The sequence below is a fragment of the Chelmon rostratus genome, chromosome 11 (assembly GCF_017976325.1).
Source record: "Chelmon rostratus isolate fCheRos1 chromosome 11, fCheRos1.pri, whole genome shotgun sequence".
NCBI lineage: Eukaryota > Metazoa > Chordata > Actinopteri > Chaetodontiformes > Chaetodontidae > Chelmon > Chelmon rostratus.
The window spans coordinates 19,539,148-19,555,343 of NC_055668.1; the positions used below are offsets into that span (position 1 = coordinate 19,539,148).

Sequence of the window (16,196 nt, forward strand, 5' to 3'; positions counted from 1 at the left end):
ACATCACACGTGGTATTGATTCTTTGGTTCTGAACTCTTGGCTTCAAATCTGAATTATTTCTCTATAATATGAAATAATTATCACTGAATAAGCAACAGTTTGAGTAAAATTCATCAGGACTATGTGGGTGTGGTTTGATCATATTTGAGTGACTGTAACCAAATGACCTACCAGCTGTTATCAGATTCTGTGTAATTTTAATCCTGATTAGTGCACACAAGTGCCTGACATTGCCTTTTCCTCAGCTGATCCTTGCATACTTCAACCCAGATATAGTGACTTTTACACAAAGCATTCTACACATTGATTCTCTCCCTGTTTCTGTCTCAGTGATCAATGTCATGGTAGACCCAGATGGGACCCTAGACGCCCTGGCCAGCCTTGGTCTGACCAGCCCCACCACCCCTACCAAGCCCCAAATCGCCAAAACAATGTCCGCCTCCGCCACCAGCCCTGGGTCTGCACCTCCAGCCAAAGAATCACTGCCGGAGATCCTCCCTGGCCCTGGAGGATCAACAGCCAGGGTTGAGGCTTCCTCTGCCAGCACAGGGGATACTGCACGAGAGCCCAACTTGGGTCAGGGGTTAACGGGAGTTGGAGGACTCCCCTTCAACCGCATGCGGCCCAGCGGAGAGGAGGCCATTGCGCAGAAGTGAACAGAACGTTTCCTGGAAATCAGTGTCATGTGAATAACAGGAGTCTGGATTGGAGTGCAGATGGCTGGTGATCTGTGTTCACAGCAATGAAGCAGGTGTGGAAACATTTAAACAGTTTTTCCCACAGAACAGTTGCCATTCCGCTGACTATACCAGTGGAGTATTATGAGTATAATATAAACATAATTTAGCTAAAGTGTTACCAGACCTGACCGGAAATGAAGTGCTTCAACTGACCTTAAGACTCCACAGGCTGAACCCCAACTAACGCATCATGGATATACCCTCAGAACAGAAATTCACCAATGTATGATTTGGATACAGTCATATTCTGAGCTTTTCAACTGTTAACTGTTCATGCTTACTGGCCAAGCTGACTTCCTGATGGACTGAAGGCTACCTGGCTGCTCTCTCAGTGGACAGATCTCTGTGGTTGTACAGTCTCCACTCTCCTCCAGTCTTCTCCTCTTGCCTTCTCCATGTGTCTGGACCCTACCTACACGAAGGACATGCCTTAAAACACATCCGCGATAGTAGCAGCCCCGTGCCCTCAGATAATATACAACTTTTAAATACAATACTTTCAAACCAACAGAATGCTTTGTAAAATAACACTTGCAAAATATGTTCTATTTACACTATGATGAAATGCAGCACACTGCAATGATTTATTAGCTCTTTTTCAGTATAAAGAATATTTCAGCAGCCTTAAGTAACCACTCTGACAAACCACACAGTCATACAGACATGCTTTATGCCTGAAAGAGTTCACAAACCAAGCAGAATTGCAGATGTTTTTAGATATTTCAGAACTAACCGTCCATGAATGCATCTCTAAGACTGACTCTGTAGAAAAGGATTTGTAGTGCCTCCCTGTCTCTGTGCTTCATTATGTTTTACTCTTCCCTTCGTTTTTCTCCCAGTAGTTGGAAAAAAGTGTTCCGCAGTTTGTCACTCCAGTAGCATGTGCAGGGCGAAGCTGAGAGCTTTCTTCCTGCAAGTCGGTGTCTGTGTCGATCTTACTAATACTGAATGGTAGTTTTACTCAATGGTAACAGCCTTTGGGAAACCAATGATCATTTTCACTCAAAGTAATCACTTGCCAAAGTTAACAAGTTAATTGACCATGTCATTTTCAAACAGTTGAGCCATGTTGGAATTCATCTGTTGTGCAAAAGCCTGAGAATCTTTATTTCACGAAAGGCAGTTCACTTTTTTCTCTGAATGTCAAGACCATGTTTCTGTCAACAAATCAAAGATTGAAAAAGCCTATTTATTATAATGAAACAATAGCTTAATCATTGCTGCCATATGTTTTTTGGCCAATGTGACAGGGCCTGTGAGAATCAGTTAGCCCTTAGCTTTTTGCAGTACACCCACTCAAGTGTCCTATGATTTCCAATTGGCTTTTTTCTACTTATTCCAGTAACTGGTGATGTGACTTATTTTCAAACTGAGCAATGATCAGCAAAGAAAAGAACTGTTTAAATATTTTATAATATTGTAGACCTTTACTTTTTAATGCTTTGCATCACCTCACAATAAATTTCATTTTCATAGTCACTAACCAGTTTGAGCTCACGTACTCTCAAAACCAGAACATGAAGAAGCTGCTTGAATTGGTTTTAATCGCAGGCAACTTACAGGGAGGCCATCTGTGGTTCAAAACATCTTTGAAAATACGCTCCCCATTCATTTTATGATTTCTGCTCTTAATATGGCTTCATATCAGTGTACATACAGTAGGTGCATCGTTCTATTTCCACCAAGGGCGGAAGTTCCAGCATACTGATACTGTAGAACTGGAGAGACAATATAGTTAGCCTCTTTCCTCCCATTGACTTTGCTGCTTTTCTAGTTACGTTATCGGGACTAACTATTTTGTGAATCCCTCTTCAGCTCATAGTCTGTGTTCTAGAGTAAGATGACTTAAAGGCAGGATATTAGTACTTAGATACTCTTGCAATAGTAAATTTAGGTACCAGAATACATGTTCATTTCCTTCTCTATACTGTACTGTACAATGTCGTCAATGCCTCCAAGTGCCCATTTTGACTATAGAAGGGCATTGATTAAGATGTAGTTGTCTAAAAAAAATCTCTTATTTTGCACATCAGATTGTGGTGTTTTTTCACACAGAAGTAGTGACGAAGCAGTGAAAGGCTGCATCAAATGTCAAATGGTTTGACAAAGAATGATATCACTTTGCCTGATATCAGCAGTGATTGCCTTGCCTCTCTGGAACTATTCTGTTTGTACAAACGAAGCCTCTAATTGTGTTTTGTTTTGTTTTTTTAACCCCGTTTTATCAAAAAAAAAAAAAAAATTAGGGGACTGTGAATGCTAGGTACATGTTTATTTTTGAAATTCTACATGTGTCATCTGATCAGTGTTTTTTGTCATTTTTGTAAAGAAAAAACACCATTTTATTTATTTTTTGTTTAATATTTTGTGGATGTTTCATGCATTTTATATTTGTTCAACTACCTGCATTGTTTCTTACTGTTAATAAAAGAGAGCCATTCACTCGTTTCTCCCTTTTCATTTGACTGGGCTTTAACATAATCAGATTTCATGTGGGAATTTCTATGAGACTCTGTTTTGGAAAATTAAGCTTTGTCCCCATTTACAGGCAGGTGCTGGCACTGATACTAACAGACAAGGAACTCAAATTATTTATTACTAAATTGGATTGAATAACAACTTAGAGCTGGAACTTTTTATTCAAAGAAAAGGCAAAGGGTTCAATCTAAATTCAGATTGAATTTATATAATTCTTACTTGATAAAAGTAGACCTCACTTTAGACCATTAGTCATGTCTCAACTGACAATGCAAATGTTTTCAGATTTGCCCTGTGTTGCCTGAGCTGTGAGCACTTGCATGAATCATCTTTTTACACAAATACTGAGAATATCAACATATTACAAACATAATAATGCAAGTAAAACCAAGCATATTCAAACTGCAGCATTAGATCAATGTTGTGCAAGAATCAACTTCTGTTTAACTAAGGTGAGTTGTTACATGATGCGTGGCCAGTACGTGGATATGGATGAAAAGCTATTGTGTGAGACAGCCTGATTTGAGGAATTTTAGACAAAGACAAGACTCAGTTGTGAAGGGCATTTTATTATCATGAATGAATTTCCAGGTGATTTGCTTGACTTTTTTTTTTACATGACAAACAGACTGAATTTAGCATTACTGGTTGTCAGACAGACAATGCACATGACCAATGATGGCAGAGTGGTATGCGATGGGAGACCGACGTTAGCCGGGGGGCCAGTTCATCGTGCGTCCTCCCAGGACGTGGATGTGGATGTGGTAGACCGACTGGCCTCCATCCGGTCCATCATTCACGACAATCCTGTAGCCTTTAGTCAGGCCCGCGTCCTGAGCACACTTCTTTGCAACTATCATCAAGTGGCCCAACAACTAAGAGAGAGAGAGAATTAATGAGTGGCACTGATGTGAAAATACATACATGTGTGCATAAGCATAGGCAGACAACCCCTGGATCACAACAGCATTTCGAGATAGCTGACACGAGCATTAAGTTGGCTGTAAAGGGTTCCACCTAGTGGTCACTGACGGAGTTGTTGTACAAATCACTGACAGTCGGAAGCTTACAGTCTATTATAAGAGCTAGCAGAGAAGGTCAGACAATCATACTTACTGCAGCATCACTATCCTCCGCCTTTGACAGTTGAATAATGGGCTTTTTTGGGACAACAAGGATGTGAGTGGGAGCTTGAGGAGAAACATCATGGAAGGCAACACTCTGAAATGCAAAAGAACAAAATAAAGAGAAGAGTCTAGTTTGTACAGACAGCTGTGGTTCTGGTTTGGAGATTTAGAGACATCTATATGATATAATGCAATGTGCTAATGTGCTGTCCACCTCATTCACTGTACATATACCGAGCTGCTCTGCATCAAGACTATTATTGCACAATGGGTCATGTGTCATTGTCCGTTAAACCTGAAATGCTCTCATGAATCTTTGGTAATCACCTGTCTGCACAGAATTTCAACACAATGTATCCCAATATGACACAGCTTTTTAAAAAGCTGTTGTTGGCCATTACTGACATCCTATAGGTAAACAGTACTGTGCATCTTTATGTTTGACCTGAGGTCTCAAAGATGCAACATTGTCTGATGCAGCTTTCCACCCTTTTCCAAGCTTTTAATATTTTATGCTTTGGTTTTATGCATTGTCCTTATTTTTATTTTCATCCTTGCTATTATTATCAAGTGGGTTTTATTCTGCATCTTATTTTACATTAATTCTTTTTAAAATCTGTTTTTACACACAGAGGTGGAACCAGAGGTGGGCCAGTGCCACCCCAGAGGACACAATGTTAATCCCTTGAAAGCTAATGTCATCGGACAACTCGAGACAGTGGTATGATCGCAGAGTTGGTTGCGTGAGGGTTAAACATACCCCACATTTCTCATATTAAACTACACTGATCAAAAACATGAGTTTAATAATATTGAGTAACAGACTTTAGCTGACGTACAGTATCCATGTTATTTTTTCAGGTGCATTTTTATAAAAAGTAGGATAAGACCCAGGATTTACCAACTGGAACCACAGTAACCACTACACATCATGACTGGTCAATATACAGCTGCCACTCTCCTTCTCTGTCTTACATTGCTGGTGTATCATAATATCATTGACTGACATTCCAGTCATACAGATGAGTGTGTCGTGTTGTCTATGCAGTGAAGCCTGTTTGACAGGCAGTGGTGTTTTACAAAGAGATTTTACTATCCAAACCGCAGCAACAGAAACACACGAATGCACACAGGCTGTAACTGTTAGTGGCTACAGGTTTTCAGCAGTAGCAGACAAGCCAAGTGGACCTTGTCGTACCTTGGTGGCAAGCCAAGTGTCTGCAGACGCCAAATGGCAGAAAATGCAACATGAGCAATGACTTAAAATGTGCAGAGTTTAACTAAACCGTGGACAGGAACCTGTCCAATTCTGTTTAAAGCCTTTACACTGATTGTTCTATTTTAGAGGAGTAATTCTGTAGTCTGAGCAAGCTGTGTATCACCGCAGCACACACGGTACTGTTTCAGTTTTATCCTGTGATAATCGAACTACAAATAACGCACATCTAATTATTCTCACAATTTCAGTAAAGCAGCACTTTCTGCAAAGCTAGCGCGGAGCTAATGTTAGCTAAACGTCGCCTGCAAGGAGCTGTGCCACGCTGCAGAGCAGCAGAGCGGCATGCTGCACCCAAATGTGTTTATGAGTTCCGGAGTTTCATGCATACCTGGTCATCTTCGTAGATTATTTTGGCAGGTATCTCTTTGCGTATGATTTTTCCAAATATCGTGTCTCCGCCCGGCTGGGCAACCTGGGCTTTGGCCGTTTCATCAGCCATGTTGACGTAGGATAACAGTCTGTCAGCGCCGATTTTGGCTCTGTGAATCTACAGCGGACGCTCATTGGTTGCCGATACGCGTCATTTTGAAGTCTGCACTGATTGGTCGTTGGTACTTCTCCAGTGCCGGAAGTGAGCTGAGAAGTCACGATGGGCACTCGTTTGAAGGTGAGGAGAGAACATTGTAATGTTTATAAAAAATATTATGATAAAAGCAATGTTTCCATTGTGCCCATTTTGCCGGTTTCAGTATAAAATTCTACATTTGAATGTTAAAAGAAGCAGACAGCTAAAATGGCAGGAAATTGTTAGTATGTCCACAGCGACTTCAGTTCAAGTAGCAGCTAGCAAGGTGCTGAGGGTGCTAAAACCTGGGTGTTTTATGTAAATACAGGTCCTGAATGTGTTTAAAACACTGCACAGAACAAGGATGGTCGTATTCAAAGATGATGACAAAGGACTGACGGGTGAGTTATGTATGGTGGTTGGTTTTATTCCCGATAGAAGAATGTCTGTTGCTGTATTTGCTGGATAATGCTTATAAACCTATTCTTACCGAACAGAATATAACTGAATGCATTATCTGTTTTTTCCCCACGAAGCTGCAAGGTTAAAGATCAACGAGGAGTTCCGGAAAAACAAAAATGAAACGTCAGAAGAAAACATTCAGAAGGTACAATCAAAGTGAGAAGAGTAGCAATCCACAATCCTGATTCAAGTCCTGTTATATTGAATATCTATCGAGGTTGACTTTTCAAGCTATACTGTTGAAAAAAAATATTAGATTTATGTTTAACCTTCAAACGATGCAAAACAAAGGGGGTGCTGCTATGTACGAAGAGGGGAATTTTACATGCTTGTGCCCAGGGGCCCGTTGTCTCACACTCTGTCTACACTCATTGCCCTTATGCCTTTACAGATGATCCAAATGGCCTCAAATGTGGAGGTTGTTCTTCGAGAGGCTGTATTACAAGTGGAACATGTTGGAGAGAAAAAGCTTTGTATGTTATTATTTTTCTCCTCCATGCATGTTTAATGTTTTTGCAAAGAATATAAACCAGGAGTCTTAATTTCTCTTACTTCTCACATTTTAATATTTCCTAATGAAATGTACTTCCTGTACTTCCCCTCCCTCCCACAGTGCTTCGACCCAGAGAGAGCCTTCTACTAGAAAATGTACCTTATTGTGACCAGCCCAGGAAAAAGTCCTGACAGACCATCTGATAACGTATTTTTCATCAAAAAACAGACTCACAACCATCCATGTGCATTTTCAAGAAATCAGCCAAAACAGCATTTCAAGTTTTTTAGGATCTCCTGAACATTTAAACATTTTAAATATCACTGCTACATGAAGAAATGTTCTGCTCTAAGAAATCCGTGAAGTAAACTGAATGCCATTATTTAATGTACAGTATTTTCTCAAATGTAATTGAAATGTGTTTTCAATTGATTTTTTTTCTGTGTGCTTTTCAGTAGCTAATGAACTCAACTGAAAATGTTTAAAAAAATGTTTCATTATGTTCTGATTAAAGAGGAAGATTCACAGACTGTCTCCTGTTCAACAACTCCCCATCAAAGTTCTCAGAAAGTGCATTGCATGTACTGTATCTGATAAAGTTATGATGTTTGCCAGAATTATTTAAAAAAAGGACATGGATTTTAATCCATGTAGGGCATGGTTTATTCATGGGACCCAAACAAGCTAACAACTATACTTAGATTTTCTGTCTATACATCTGAGTATCTTGTGGATAAAAACATTTAATATACTCATTAAATATTATAAACGCTCTTTACAAAAGGAAATCCTGGTTAACTCTCCATGGCATGGCATTGTTCTGATGCTGGTAGTACAAAGTCCGTTTCAATTAATGTGCTATGTTTCCCACAATGCCCTTTAAGAAGTAAAAAATATCACTTGATATAGAGAACATTTTAACTCCTTTATAGTAATGGTGGCACACACTCCGGCACAGTAGGTGGCGGCATGCAATGTTAACGTTGGTTTGTAGTCCACCAGTAAAACCATAGAAGAAGAAAAGGGTCATCAAGATGCGCCGTTACTCTGGCAACGGTTGTTAACGGTATCCTGTGGTGTTAGCCGTTTAGCTAGCTTGTCAAATTTGTGAACTATCACATGTAATGCCAAGAATAAGGTAAGGACCAGTTTGTATGCCCTTTCTCTTGTTGTTTTGACAACAAGAGGATAATACATTTATTTTGGAACAACGTGTCGTTTTTGTTTCGTATTTGTCAGCTCGGACACGCTATGGGAGCTGGCTGCGGCGGAGATCCACAGTCGGGAGGCTGAAGGTGGGGAGGAAAACGGAGGAGAGACGGTCAGTGAGAGGACCGTGTTTCTGATGGGGAGCAAAGCAGGGGTATGTTTCCCGTCGTGCCAGCAAACAGACAGTACATATATTTCCTTCTAGTGGAGGCACTTTTGCCTCGTTTTTAGCTCCATAAGTTGCTCACCTTTGATTTTTTTTTCAGGGTAAAACGTCTATTCTCCTCAGATGCCTGGACAGGTGAGTATGTGTGTGGTTTAACTCATCCCAAAATTAGCAAATGTAGCTCATGATAAAACAAAACCTGCTCTTAACTCTCTTCATATTCTGCATGTAGACTAATGTTAAAGACTTTAAGCATGAAAGTTTAGGATGTGATCGATCTCAAAGCTTCCAGCTCCATCCCACAATCTTCTTCACAGAATAGAGCTGATACAAAATGACACCCTGGCCCTTTCCATTTATCAAAAAAGACAGCAAGAACAGTATCAGGAAAGCACCAAAAGCTAGTAAATGGGTTGTTTAGATTATGTTGTTACCCAACAATAATACTGTTTTTTTTTTTTTTTTTTTAATCCATCAGGGATGAACCATCCAAGCCAACTCTGGCACTGGAGTACACTTTTGGCAGAAGGGCCCGAGGACACAACACAGTGAGAAAACATTCAGTCTTGGACACAATGAATGCTTGAACACATCTCTTAAAAAAGTTAACAACACAACTGATAATCCTGATAAATGTATTTTTTATTTAAATTGATATGCTGAGCTGTGTGTAAACTAAACCCTTTTAAAGAGCTACAAAAGACTGTAAATTCATTCACCACAACTTCCATTACCCCAGCACATTGAGCACATTACACCAGGCTCACTCTGAATTGTTTATGAGACATGATATGCTATTTACCCAAGACTAGTGGTTTTCTAGTACTCCAGCAAATACAGTGGTTCTTTGTAGCAAATGCTGCTGGAGTGTAGGACCTACCTAATGTTGGCACGATAGCAGAATTTTAAACTTTGATACAATGCTAGTATCCACAAACAATATTCAATACCTCTTTTGATACCACAGCGAAAAGAAAAGTCCTAGTCACACAAAATAGGATAACTTTTTTCTCCTTTTTTATTAACAACTTGCTGGTACAGAAAAGGTCAATGCACACATACCAAGACATTTGTTAATGTAATAAAGTTTGTAGTGATTGACATTTTTATTAATATTCTTAAATCTTTTCTCTACAATGTAGGTCACATTCTTTTTGTCGTTATTATAGCTTTTAGTATTACTTCTTTTTTTCTCTAACGTTCCTTCACTTGTAAACACAGTACGGTGGTTGAATAACAGTTACAGGCTTGTGGCTCGTATCGAAGTATCAATACTTTTGATGACCTTAGTAAAACCACATTAATATCTAACTTGTGACTGTTGAGATGTTGCTGTTGATTAAACGGATGCCTGATGGTGGCCTGATGCCTCTTTCAGCCCAAAGACATAGCTCACCTATGGGAGCTGGGAGGAGGGACCTCTTTGTCAGACCTGGTCCAGATCCCCATCACTCCTGTCAGCATCAGGTAGGACACTTACACACATTTCTGAAGTCTTGTTGTCTCCATGCAGTTCACTGTTTTCTTACCGTTGTAATTTAGGTTATAGAGTAAGGGTTGAATATTATTTGTTTTCTATTCAGACCTTTGCCTGTTTGTCTTTAAAATAAGTCTGGTTTGAAGAGCAGTGTCATGCCAATAAAGGAAGGCCTGCCATAACACATTGTCCTTATTGTCTTTTCCCAGGTCTCTCTCTGTCATTCTCATTCTGGACTTGTCTAAACCCAATGCCCTGTGGGGTACCATGGAGAAGCTGCTGCAGGCAGCGCAAGCTCAGTTGGAGAAAATCTCCTCCAAGGAAGCGCAAGCGAAGAAGACCAAACCTGGAGCCAAACACCAGACGGCTGTCCACTCAGCAGGACGCGTCTTACCTAAAGACTACCCTGTAAGGCCTTGGCTCATTACCCACACCATATATTAGCATAGTCCTTGGTTCAGTCCAGGGCAACATAGAGTAGCATATTTGAAGAAGTTTAGAATGCATGAACTACTACAGGAAAACAGCTTCTCACCAAAAAACACCAAATATCACCTCACAGCGCAGACAAAATCGAAGTAAGATATGTGAGATGAGACATTTTTGTTGCTGTTGTTATTTTTGAAAGAATTTGTTTTTTGTTCAGTGCAGACGTAACAAGGTACGTGTACCCTGAGTTTACTGTAATTCTGTCAACAGGACAGAGAGCTGGTCAGTCCCTTTCCTGTTCCTCTGCTCATCATTGGCAGCAAATATGATGTCTTTCAGGTAAAATACAACCTAAATGTTACCTATGGAGTGCTTTTTACTCCTAAAAGTTTGGTGTGTTATTGTCACAGTTATATTGGTGTAACCTGTCAATTTCATTACTTAGTTTTCTTTTTTTAATGTGGTATAATATGTGAAACATATTTGTTCCATCTGTTGCAGGAATTTGACTCTGACAAGAGGAAAGTGGTTAGTAAAACACTGCGTTTTGTTGCCCACTACTACGCAGCCTCTCTTATTGTAAGTGTGTTTTTATTATACATGCAAAACATTTACATTTGATATCACTTTTGATTACAACATATTGCAGTTTTTAGTCCATTCTGGTTTCTCTTTCGATAGAATCCATCCACTCTATCAGCTGTTGTGGTTCCACTTTTCTTTTATTACATTTTTCATCCTGTGCCTTATCTTTTCATCAGTTCACTAGCATCAAGTCGGAGAGCCTCATGTCAAAAACCAAGAGCTTCTTCACCCACCTGGCTTTTGGTCTGGACAGAGGGTGAGGAGGATAATACAGCATTCATTGTGCACAGACTAGTAATGAACAAGGACTGGGGCCGGCATTCTTAAGGGTTTTTTTTTTTTTTACACAAAAAATACTTAGGCCTGTGATATGTGGTCTGTTTACAATAGTTTTTCAGTAAACAGCTCAAAATGAAGTGAAGTGAAGAGATGAAGAGAAATGCATTTCATGGCCCAAAATAGATGGTTGTATATGTCACTATCAGTCTTACCAAATCATTAAATGAATTTGATTTAGTGCTTTAAATTTATTTGTGGGTTTTTTTTTCGTGTTTTTTCAACGATCAGGAAAACTATGTCCTGTGATGCCACCAAGCCTCTCATCATTCCAGCAGGCTCTGACTCCTTCAGTCAAATAGGTGAGTACAGCACTACTCTGTGGCCAAAAGCAGCAATGCATAGAAATAGAATTTAATTCTCTTGCTGTGCTATGTTGTAAGACATACACCTGATTTAGAGCCACCATCTGCCTTGACATTGGTTGTATTGACAGGATTGTATGATATTGTGTATTACTTTAGGTTCCCCTCCAACTACTGATGTGGACATTACTTCTCTGCATGCCAAAAACCCAAAGGACCTCTGGAAGAAAGTCTACGAACGTGTCTTCCCCCAAGAGGTAGTTTAGTCACTGGCCTCTGATATTTCAGAAAATCAACACCCTCAAACTGAACAATCATATCCACACACATACTGACTGTGTATGTACATAAAATACAACATTCCTTCTTATAAATATAAACATGTTTACACGAAGGAGGATCTCTGTAAACGGTCCATTTTAATGTGTTTCTGTCCATCTATCTGACTTTGTCTTTGCAGAATACCAGTGAGCAGAGAGAACTTAAGGATCCAGCTAAAGACCCACAGTACAGTGAGCCTCAGATTGATGCCATGAGAGCCCAGAAAGACCAGGTAACACAAACTTGTGTTTTATAGCTGCACAGTTGTGAAAGTTATCGCAAAGCCTTTATGCCAGCAAGTGCAATATTCTTACTAAGCTGGTTACATGGCTATTGGTGCATATTCAAAAACTTATTGATATCCAAGTTTTTCATAATGTTTAAAAGTAGGTGTGTTTCTCCCTCTGACTAGAAATGTTCTGTTGAGCATGCGTCTCAACCCCAGCCTTGCAAACTGTTTGCTAGTTGGTTTTGTCTACAATGCACAGAGCTGCGCTCTCCAAATATTGTCACATCTGGAATAATGGAATATTAGTGTACATGTAAACGTAGTCACTGACGTGCGACTCTGGACTGTGACTGTGGCATGACTCATGAGTTGGCAGTTTGGTTCTCAATCAGTCAATCAAATCTGTGCTTTGTGACCTTGACTTTTGACCTCTCTGTGAAGACAAAGGAGTATTGAGGAAGATGACAGATTTTAAAAACGTTAGAAGAGAAATGAGCAGTGCTTCGTTTTCTAGTTGATTAAGATGTTAAATTTAATGAAAGCCCAGACAGGGTGACATTTCAGCAATGAACCCTGCAGGAAGAAGCAGTTTTTCCTGTTTGTTATGATAATTTGTTTTGTATTTTGTTGCTTCTGCTGTCTCTCTTGGTCATAGTGACACTACAGGCCGACTGTCCATGTGCTCCAGAGTGCACAAGAGTTTTAATGCTAATTATTTATTATTTTAATTATTTTATTTTATTTATATACACTATGAGTACCTTACTTTGGTTGAGTGAGGTCAAGTAAAAAACATATTGTGAATTAGTTGTTCTCCTTCTACTGCTCAAGTTAAACTGAATTAAGAATTCACACTTCATCAGAGACACAAATGGATCTGCGATTGAAGATGTGGAAATTTTCTGCATTTTGCTCCACGGCTGTGTTAAACAAGGGTAATGATCTAGAGTAACCTTCTGTCCTTCAGTATCCTGTATGTCTTAGCCTGTCTGTCGTGGTCTCATTACAGGCTGTAATGTATCTTCCAGTTATAACCTCAGAGATTAGTAGTCTCCCCGCCGACCTGCCCTGCTGCCACTCTGGCACTTGAACTGCAGTAACCTGTAGGAGTTGCAGTGCTGTTATCACTTACTGAGTCTCACCTGATGCTGGTCACTGTGCTCTGCCATTGGGTGGCACATAATGTAATTGGTCTGAGTAACCAATAAGAGAAACAGGATAAAGGTTTATTCCAACTGAGTGTAGCGAAAAGCTTTGTGAGGCGTATTTGCATGTCTGGGCAGATTGTAAGATAATATGCTTCATGCAAACTGTATCTCTGTCTTTTATGTATTTTTAAGAGATAATATTAATCTAATCCACGTGTCTCAGCTTGTGTCTCCTTACTCAGGTGGAAAAATATTACATTACAATTTTACAGAAGTACAGAAGTATTAGTATATGTGAAACAGCTTTAAAGTAAAAAGAGAACATGTACTTGTAATCACTTTTCTATGCTTAAATTATATTTCTAACACACGAAAGCACAGTTTGTGCCTCTTAAATATTATTATTACAGAAATGTCACAGAGCTAAGCATCTGTTTTTCTGGAGATCTTTCAAAAATCCAGAAGGTCAAGTACCAAAGCTTTGAAGACATTTTTAGGATCTTCAAAGACTCTTCTGCCCATTAATTAATTTGATTCAAAAATATTCTGTCCACTGTATCATATAAACATTTTTAAACTGTTTTCCAAGTTTCCCAACATTTTTTCCTTTTCAAAAAATAAGTCAGCCAGAGGTGACATTTCTTCTTTTTTGAGATGTACAAACTAAGACTAGTGGACCCAAAGAGGTTTTATTTTATTTTATTTTTTTTTTTGAAACTCATTTTTTCCACAAAGAAAATAACAACTGAACAAACAGTCAGGGTCCAGGGGTATAGTCAATACATCCAACTGATAAATTATCCTTTATGTGCATCACATACATTTAAGACACATAACATTGTCACATTTACAACAGAGTCACTCATTGGCCAAGTAAACAGTCCATTTCTGCCATCGTTTCTCACCCAGATATTTTTGAAGTCGGATTGAGTATGTCATTTGTTCAAGGACATGTAGTTGTTTTACTACATCAACAAAGATATCACTGGTGGGGGCGTTTTTCTGAAGCCAACATGCCGTAATGGCTTTTTTACTTGCTGCCTGCAAAACCATGAAAAGGTAATTATCAGCTCTATTTGACTGTCCATGAGAAATATTTCCAAGATAAAGGGTTGAAAATGATACATCGATGTCAAAACACAGAACCATAGAGATAATTTTAGCCACTTCCCTCCAGAAAATCTGGATGGGTGGGCAGGACCAGAAGACATGATACCCAAAGAGTTTTGAAAGAGACAGCCTTGCAGAGCTTAAAAGGTGCATTTTGAAGTTCATATTCAGTGTTGCTCATCAAATGCACTGTGTGTATACTGATAAATGCATTTCCTTCCTTGTGAAACATTTGCAAAAATTTTAATTTTCTTAAAAGTTGGAATCATTGTTTACATTTATATATTAATGCATTAATATATGCAATGCGCAATAGTGTGACACCATTAGTAGAAATGTATATTGTGCATCCTCGTGAACTGAACTGAGAGAGACTTGTAAAGAAAATGCACCATAGTACTTATAGTGGCTCAAGACTCCCAGATTACCTTGAAGTGAAAATTTCTAAATGTAAAGTATTGTAAACCAATAAGATATATTAACCATAAAGTCACAGCAATTTACCCTAACTCTGTGTATTGTATTGTATTATTATATTTAAAAAAAGCGCAAAAGAGTTAAGAAAACTGCAGATTCTTGGGTTATTCTTACAAAACAAAAAATTGTGACAAAGTCATTACTGCATTTGATGCAAATGTCCTAAAATTAATTAAAGAATCTTAAAAAGGTTTTCAACATTTCCATAGAATCCGTGGCATGGCGCTAGCCTGCGATCATATTTATTTTAAGGTTAAACCAACTAACTCATGATGAAGCCAGAATTAATGTTTGATGTTTGGAGTCCTTGAACTTTTTGGATATACTGCAATGTTCATCTGTATCACAGGTTGCTGATGTTGTAAACAGAATGTTATCTGAGTCCTGTATCTACATTTGAATATCTAATGAGGAAACTGAAACCTTGTTTACCATCATGAGTGTGCCTTATGTCTGTGCAGCAGCCTGAGCTGAAAAAGTTTCACGTTGTTTCTCCCCTCTTTCTGTCTTTCTGTCTGTTTTTCAGGAGTTGGATCAGTATAAGAGGAATGCAGCTAAGTCATGGAAAGGGCTGGAGCTGGAGACATGAGAGATAATTGGCTTTATGGTCACACACACATACACCACATATTCATGTCAATACAGTATATATTGTGCATTATTTATTCCCTTTTGTGTCATTTTGCATTTTTACTACTTGTTAATTCCTGCAACTTGTATAGCTAGAGATTTCTTTGGAAACTGTTTTAAAAACTATTTGTATACTGATAACAAAATGTATTCTAAAAAATAAACAATTTTACAATACTACAATAGCCATCACGTCCTATTCATGACACATTACAATCACAGTATTCAAACAAAAATGTAATGCATGCAACACATAGGTGACATTTTCCCACTTATGATAATATGATCTCAAACAAGATTTATAGTATAACTATAGTTATATGTTAGTTTATATGTTCCTCCTTTGTTTATACTTCTATATAAAAAAATGATTAAGTTGACATTAGTGCAAATATTTTTTTTTTTCCCTATAAGAAACTGCCTATTGGAACTGTACAAGACTTGAAGTTGTATCTCTGCGGTCCGTCTCGGTCGTTGTTTGAGCCCAGTCATAGTTGAAGCAGCAGGTTGGTTTCTGCTGCTTTTGAGTAGTTTGAACATTCAGTTGCTTTGCTGTCAGGTGGCGTAATGTCCATGGCTGTGTCCGTGTTGCTCTGAACCATATAATACTTTATTCTGTAAAACCTTAAGGTAAGTACTTGCACAGAAATATTCCTTGAATGTTAGAGGAAAGGGTTAATTGCAGACAC

At 38.8% G+C, this 16,196-nt stretch overlaps 4 protein-coding genes across 8 annotated transcripts in view; 3 read left to right on the plus strand and 1 right to left on the minus strand.

Annotated features, from left to right (window-relative positions):
- Nucleotides 1–3,166, plus strand: part of cep170aa (centrosomal protein 170Aa) — a 42,381-nt gene extending 39,215 nt beyond the window's left edge. For all 5 annotated transcript variants that reach the window (XM_041947088.1, XM_041947090.1, XM_041947089.1 and 2 more), the window contains one exon: nt 332–3,166. In XM_041947088.1, coding sequence (XP_041803022.1) covers nt 332–657 — 326 coding nt within the window. In that variant the 3' untranslated portion in view covers nt 658–3,166. The remainder of the gene's footprint in view (nt 1–331) is intronic.
- A 669-nt stretch (nt 3,167–3,835) lies between these two features.
- On the minus strand, nt 3,836–6,091 carry hint1 (histidine triad nucleotide binding protein 1). The gene is made up of 3 exons (XM_041947835.1): nt 5,954–6,091; nt 4,336–4,440; nt 3,836–4,094 (listed from the first exon to the last, which is right to left on the minus strand). The coding sequence occupies exons 1-3, from the start codon at nt 6,062–6,064 to the stop codon at nt 3,930–3,932; spliced, it is 381 nt and encodes a 126-aa protein (XP_041803769.1). The 5' UTR covers nt 6,065–6,091; the 3' UTR covers nt 3,836–3,929.
- A 99-nt stretch (nt 6,092–6,190) lies between these two features.
- Nucleotides 6,191–7,612, plus strand: lyrm7 (LYR motif containing 7). Its single transcript, XM_041948050.1, has 5 exons — nt 6,191–6,232; nt 6,459–6,531; nt 6,667–6,737; nt 6,984–7,065; nt 7,206–7,612. The coding sequence occupies exons 1-5, from the start codon at nt 6,215–6,217 to the stop codon at nt 7,274–7,276; spliced, it is 315 nt and encodes a 104-aa protein (XP_041803984.1). The 5' UTR covers nt 6,191–6,214; the 3' UTR covers nt 7,277–7,612.
- Nucleotides 7,613–8,136: 524 nt separating this feature from the next.
- Nucleotides 8,137–15,635, plus strand: dync2li1 (dynein, cytoplasmic 2, light intermediate chain 1). The gene is made up of 13 exons (XM_041947911.1): nt 8,137–8,223; nt 8,325–8,448; nt 8,561–8,595; nt 8,939–9,008; nt 9,839–9,927; nt 10,147–10,345; nt 10,637–10,705; nt 10,868–10,945; nt 11,128–11,207; nt 11,519–11,589; nt 11,752–11,849; nt 12,053–12,145; nt 15,404–15,635. The coding sequence occupies exons 1-13, from the start codon at nt 8,210–8,212 to the stop codon at nt 15,464–15,466; spliced, it is 1,083 nt and encodes a 360-aa protein (XP_041803845.1). The 5' UTR covers nt 8,137–8,209; the 3' UTR covers nt 15,467–15,635.
- Nucleotides 15,636–16,196: the final 561 nt, after the last annotated feature.

What these genes read in the sequence shown, in the direction of transcription:
- hint1 (XM_041947835.1), bottom strand. Translation starts at nt 6,064, where the DNA reads ATGGCTGATGAAACGGCCAAAGCCCAGGTTGCCCAGCCGGGCGGAGAC. An exon ending in TAATCTACGAAGATGACCAG is followed by an intron (nt 4,441 to 5,953) that starts GTATGCATGAAA and finishes TTTGCATTTCAG; the next exon opens with AGTGTTGCCTTCCATGATGT. An exon ending in CGGAGGATAGTGATGCTGCA is followed by an intron (nt 4,095 to 4,335) that starts GTAAGTATGATT and finishes TCTCTCTCTTAG; the next exon opens with TTGTTGGGCCACTTGATGAT.
- lyrm7 (XM_041948050.1), top strand. An exon ending in TGATGACAAAGGACTGACGG is followed by an intron (nt 6,532 to 6,666) that starts GTGAGTTATGTA and finishes TTCCCCACGAAG; the next exon opens with CTGCAAGGTTAAAGATCAAC. An exon ending in CAGAAGAAAACATTCAGAAG is followed by an intron (nt 6,738 to 6,983) that starts GTACAATCAAAG and finishes ATGCCTTTACAG; the next exon opens with ATGATCCAAATGGCCTCAAA.
- dync2li1 (XM_041947911.1), top strand. An exon ending in ATCACTCCTGTCAGCATCAG is followed by an intron (nt 9,928 to 10,146) that starts GTAGGACACTTA and finishes GTCTTTTCCCAG; the next exon opens with GTCTCTCTCTGTCATTCTCA. An exon ending in TCTTACCTAAAGACTACCCT is followed by an intron (nt 10,346 to 10,636) that starts GTAAGGCCTTGG and finishes TTCTGTCAACAG; the next exon opens with GACAGAGAGCTGGTCAGTCC.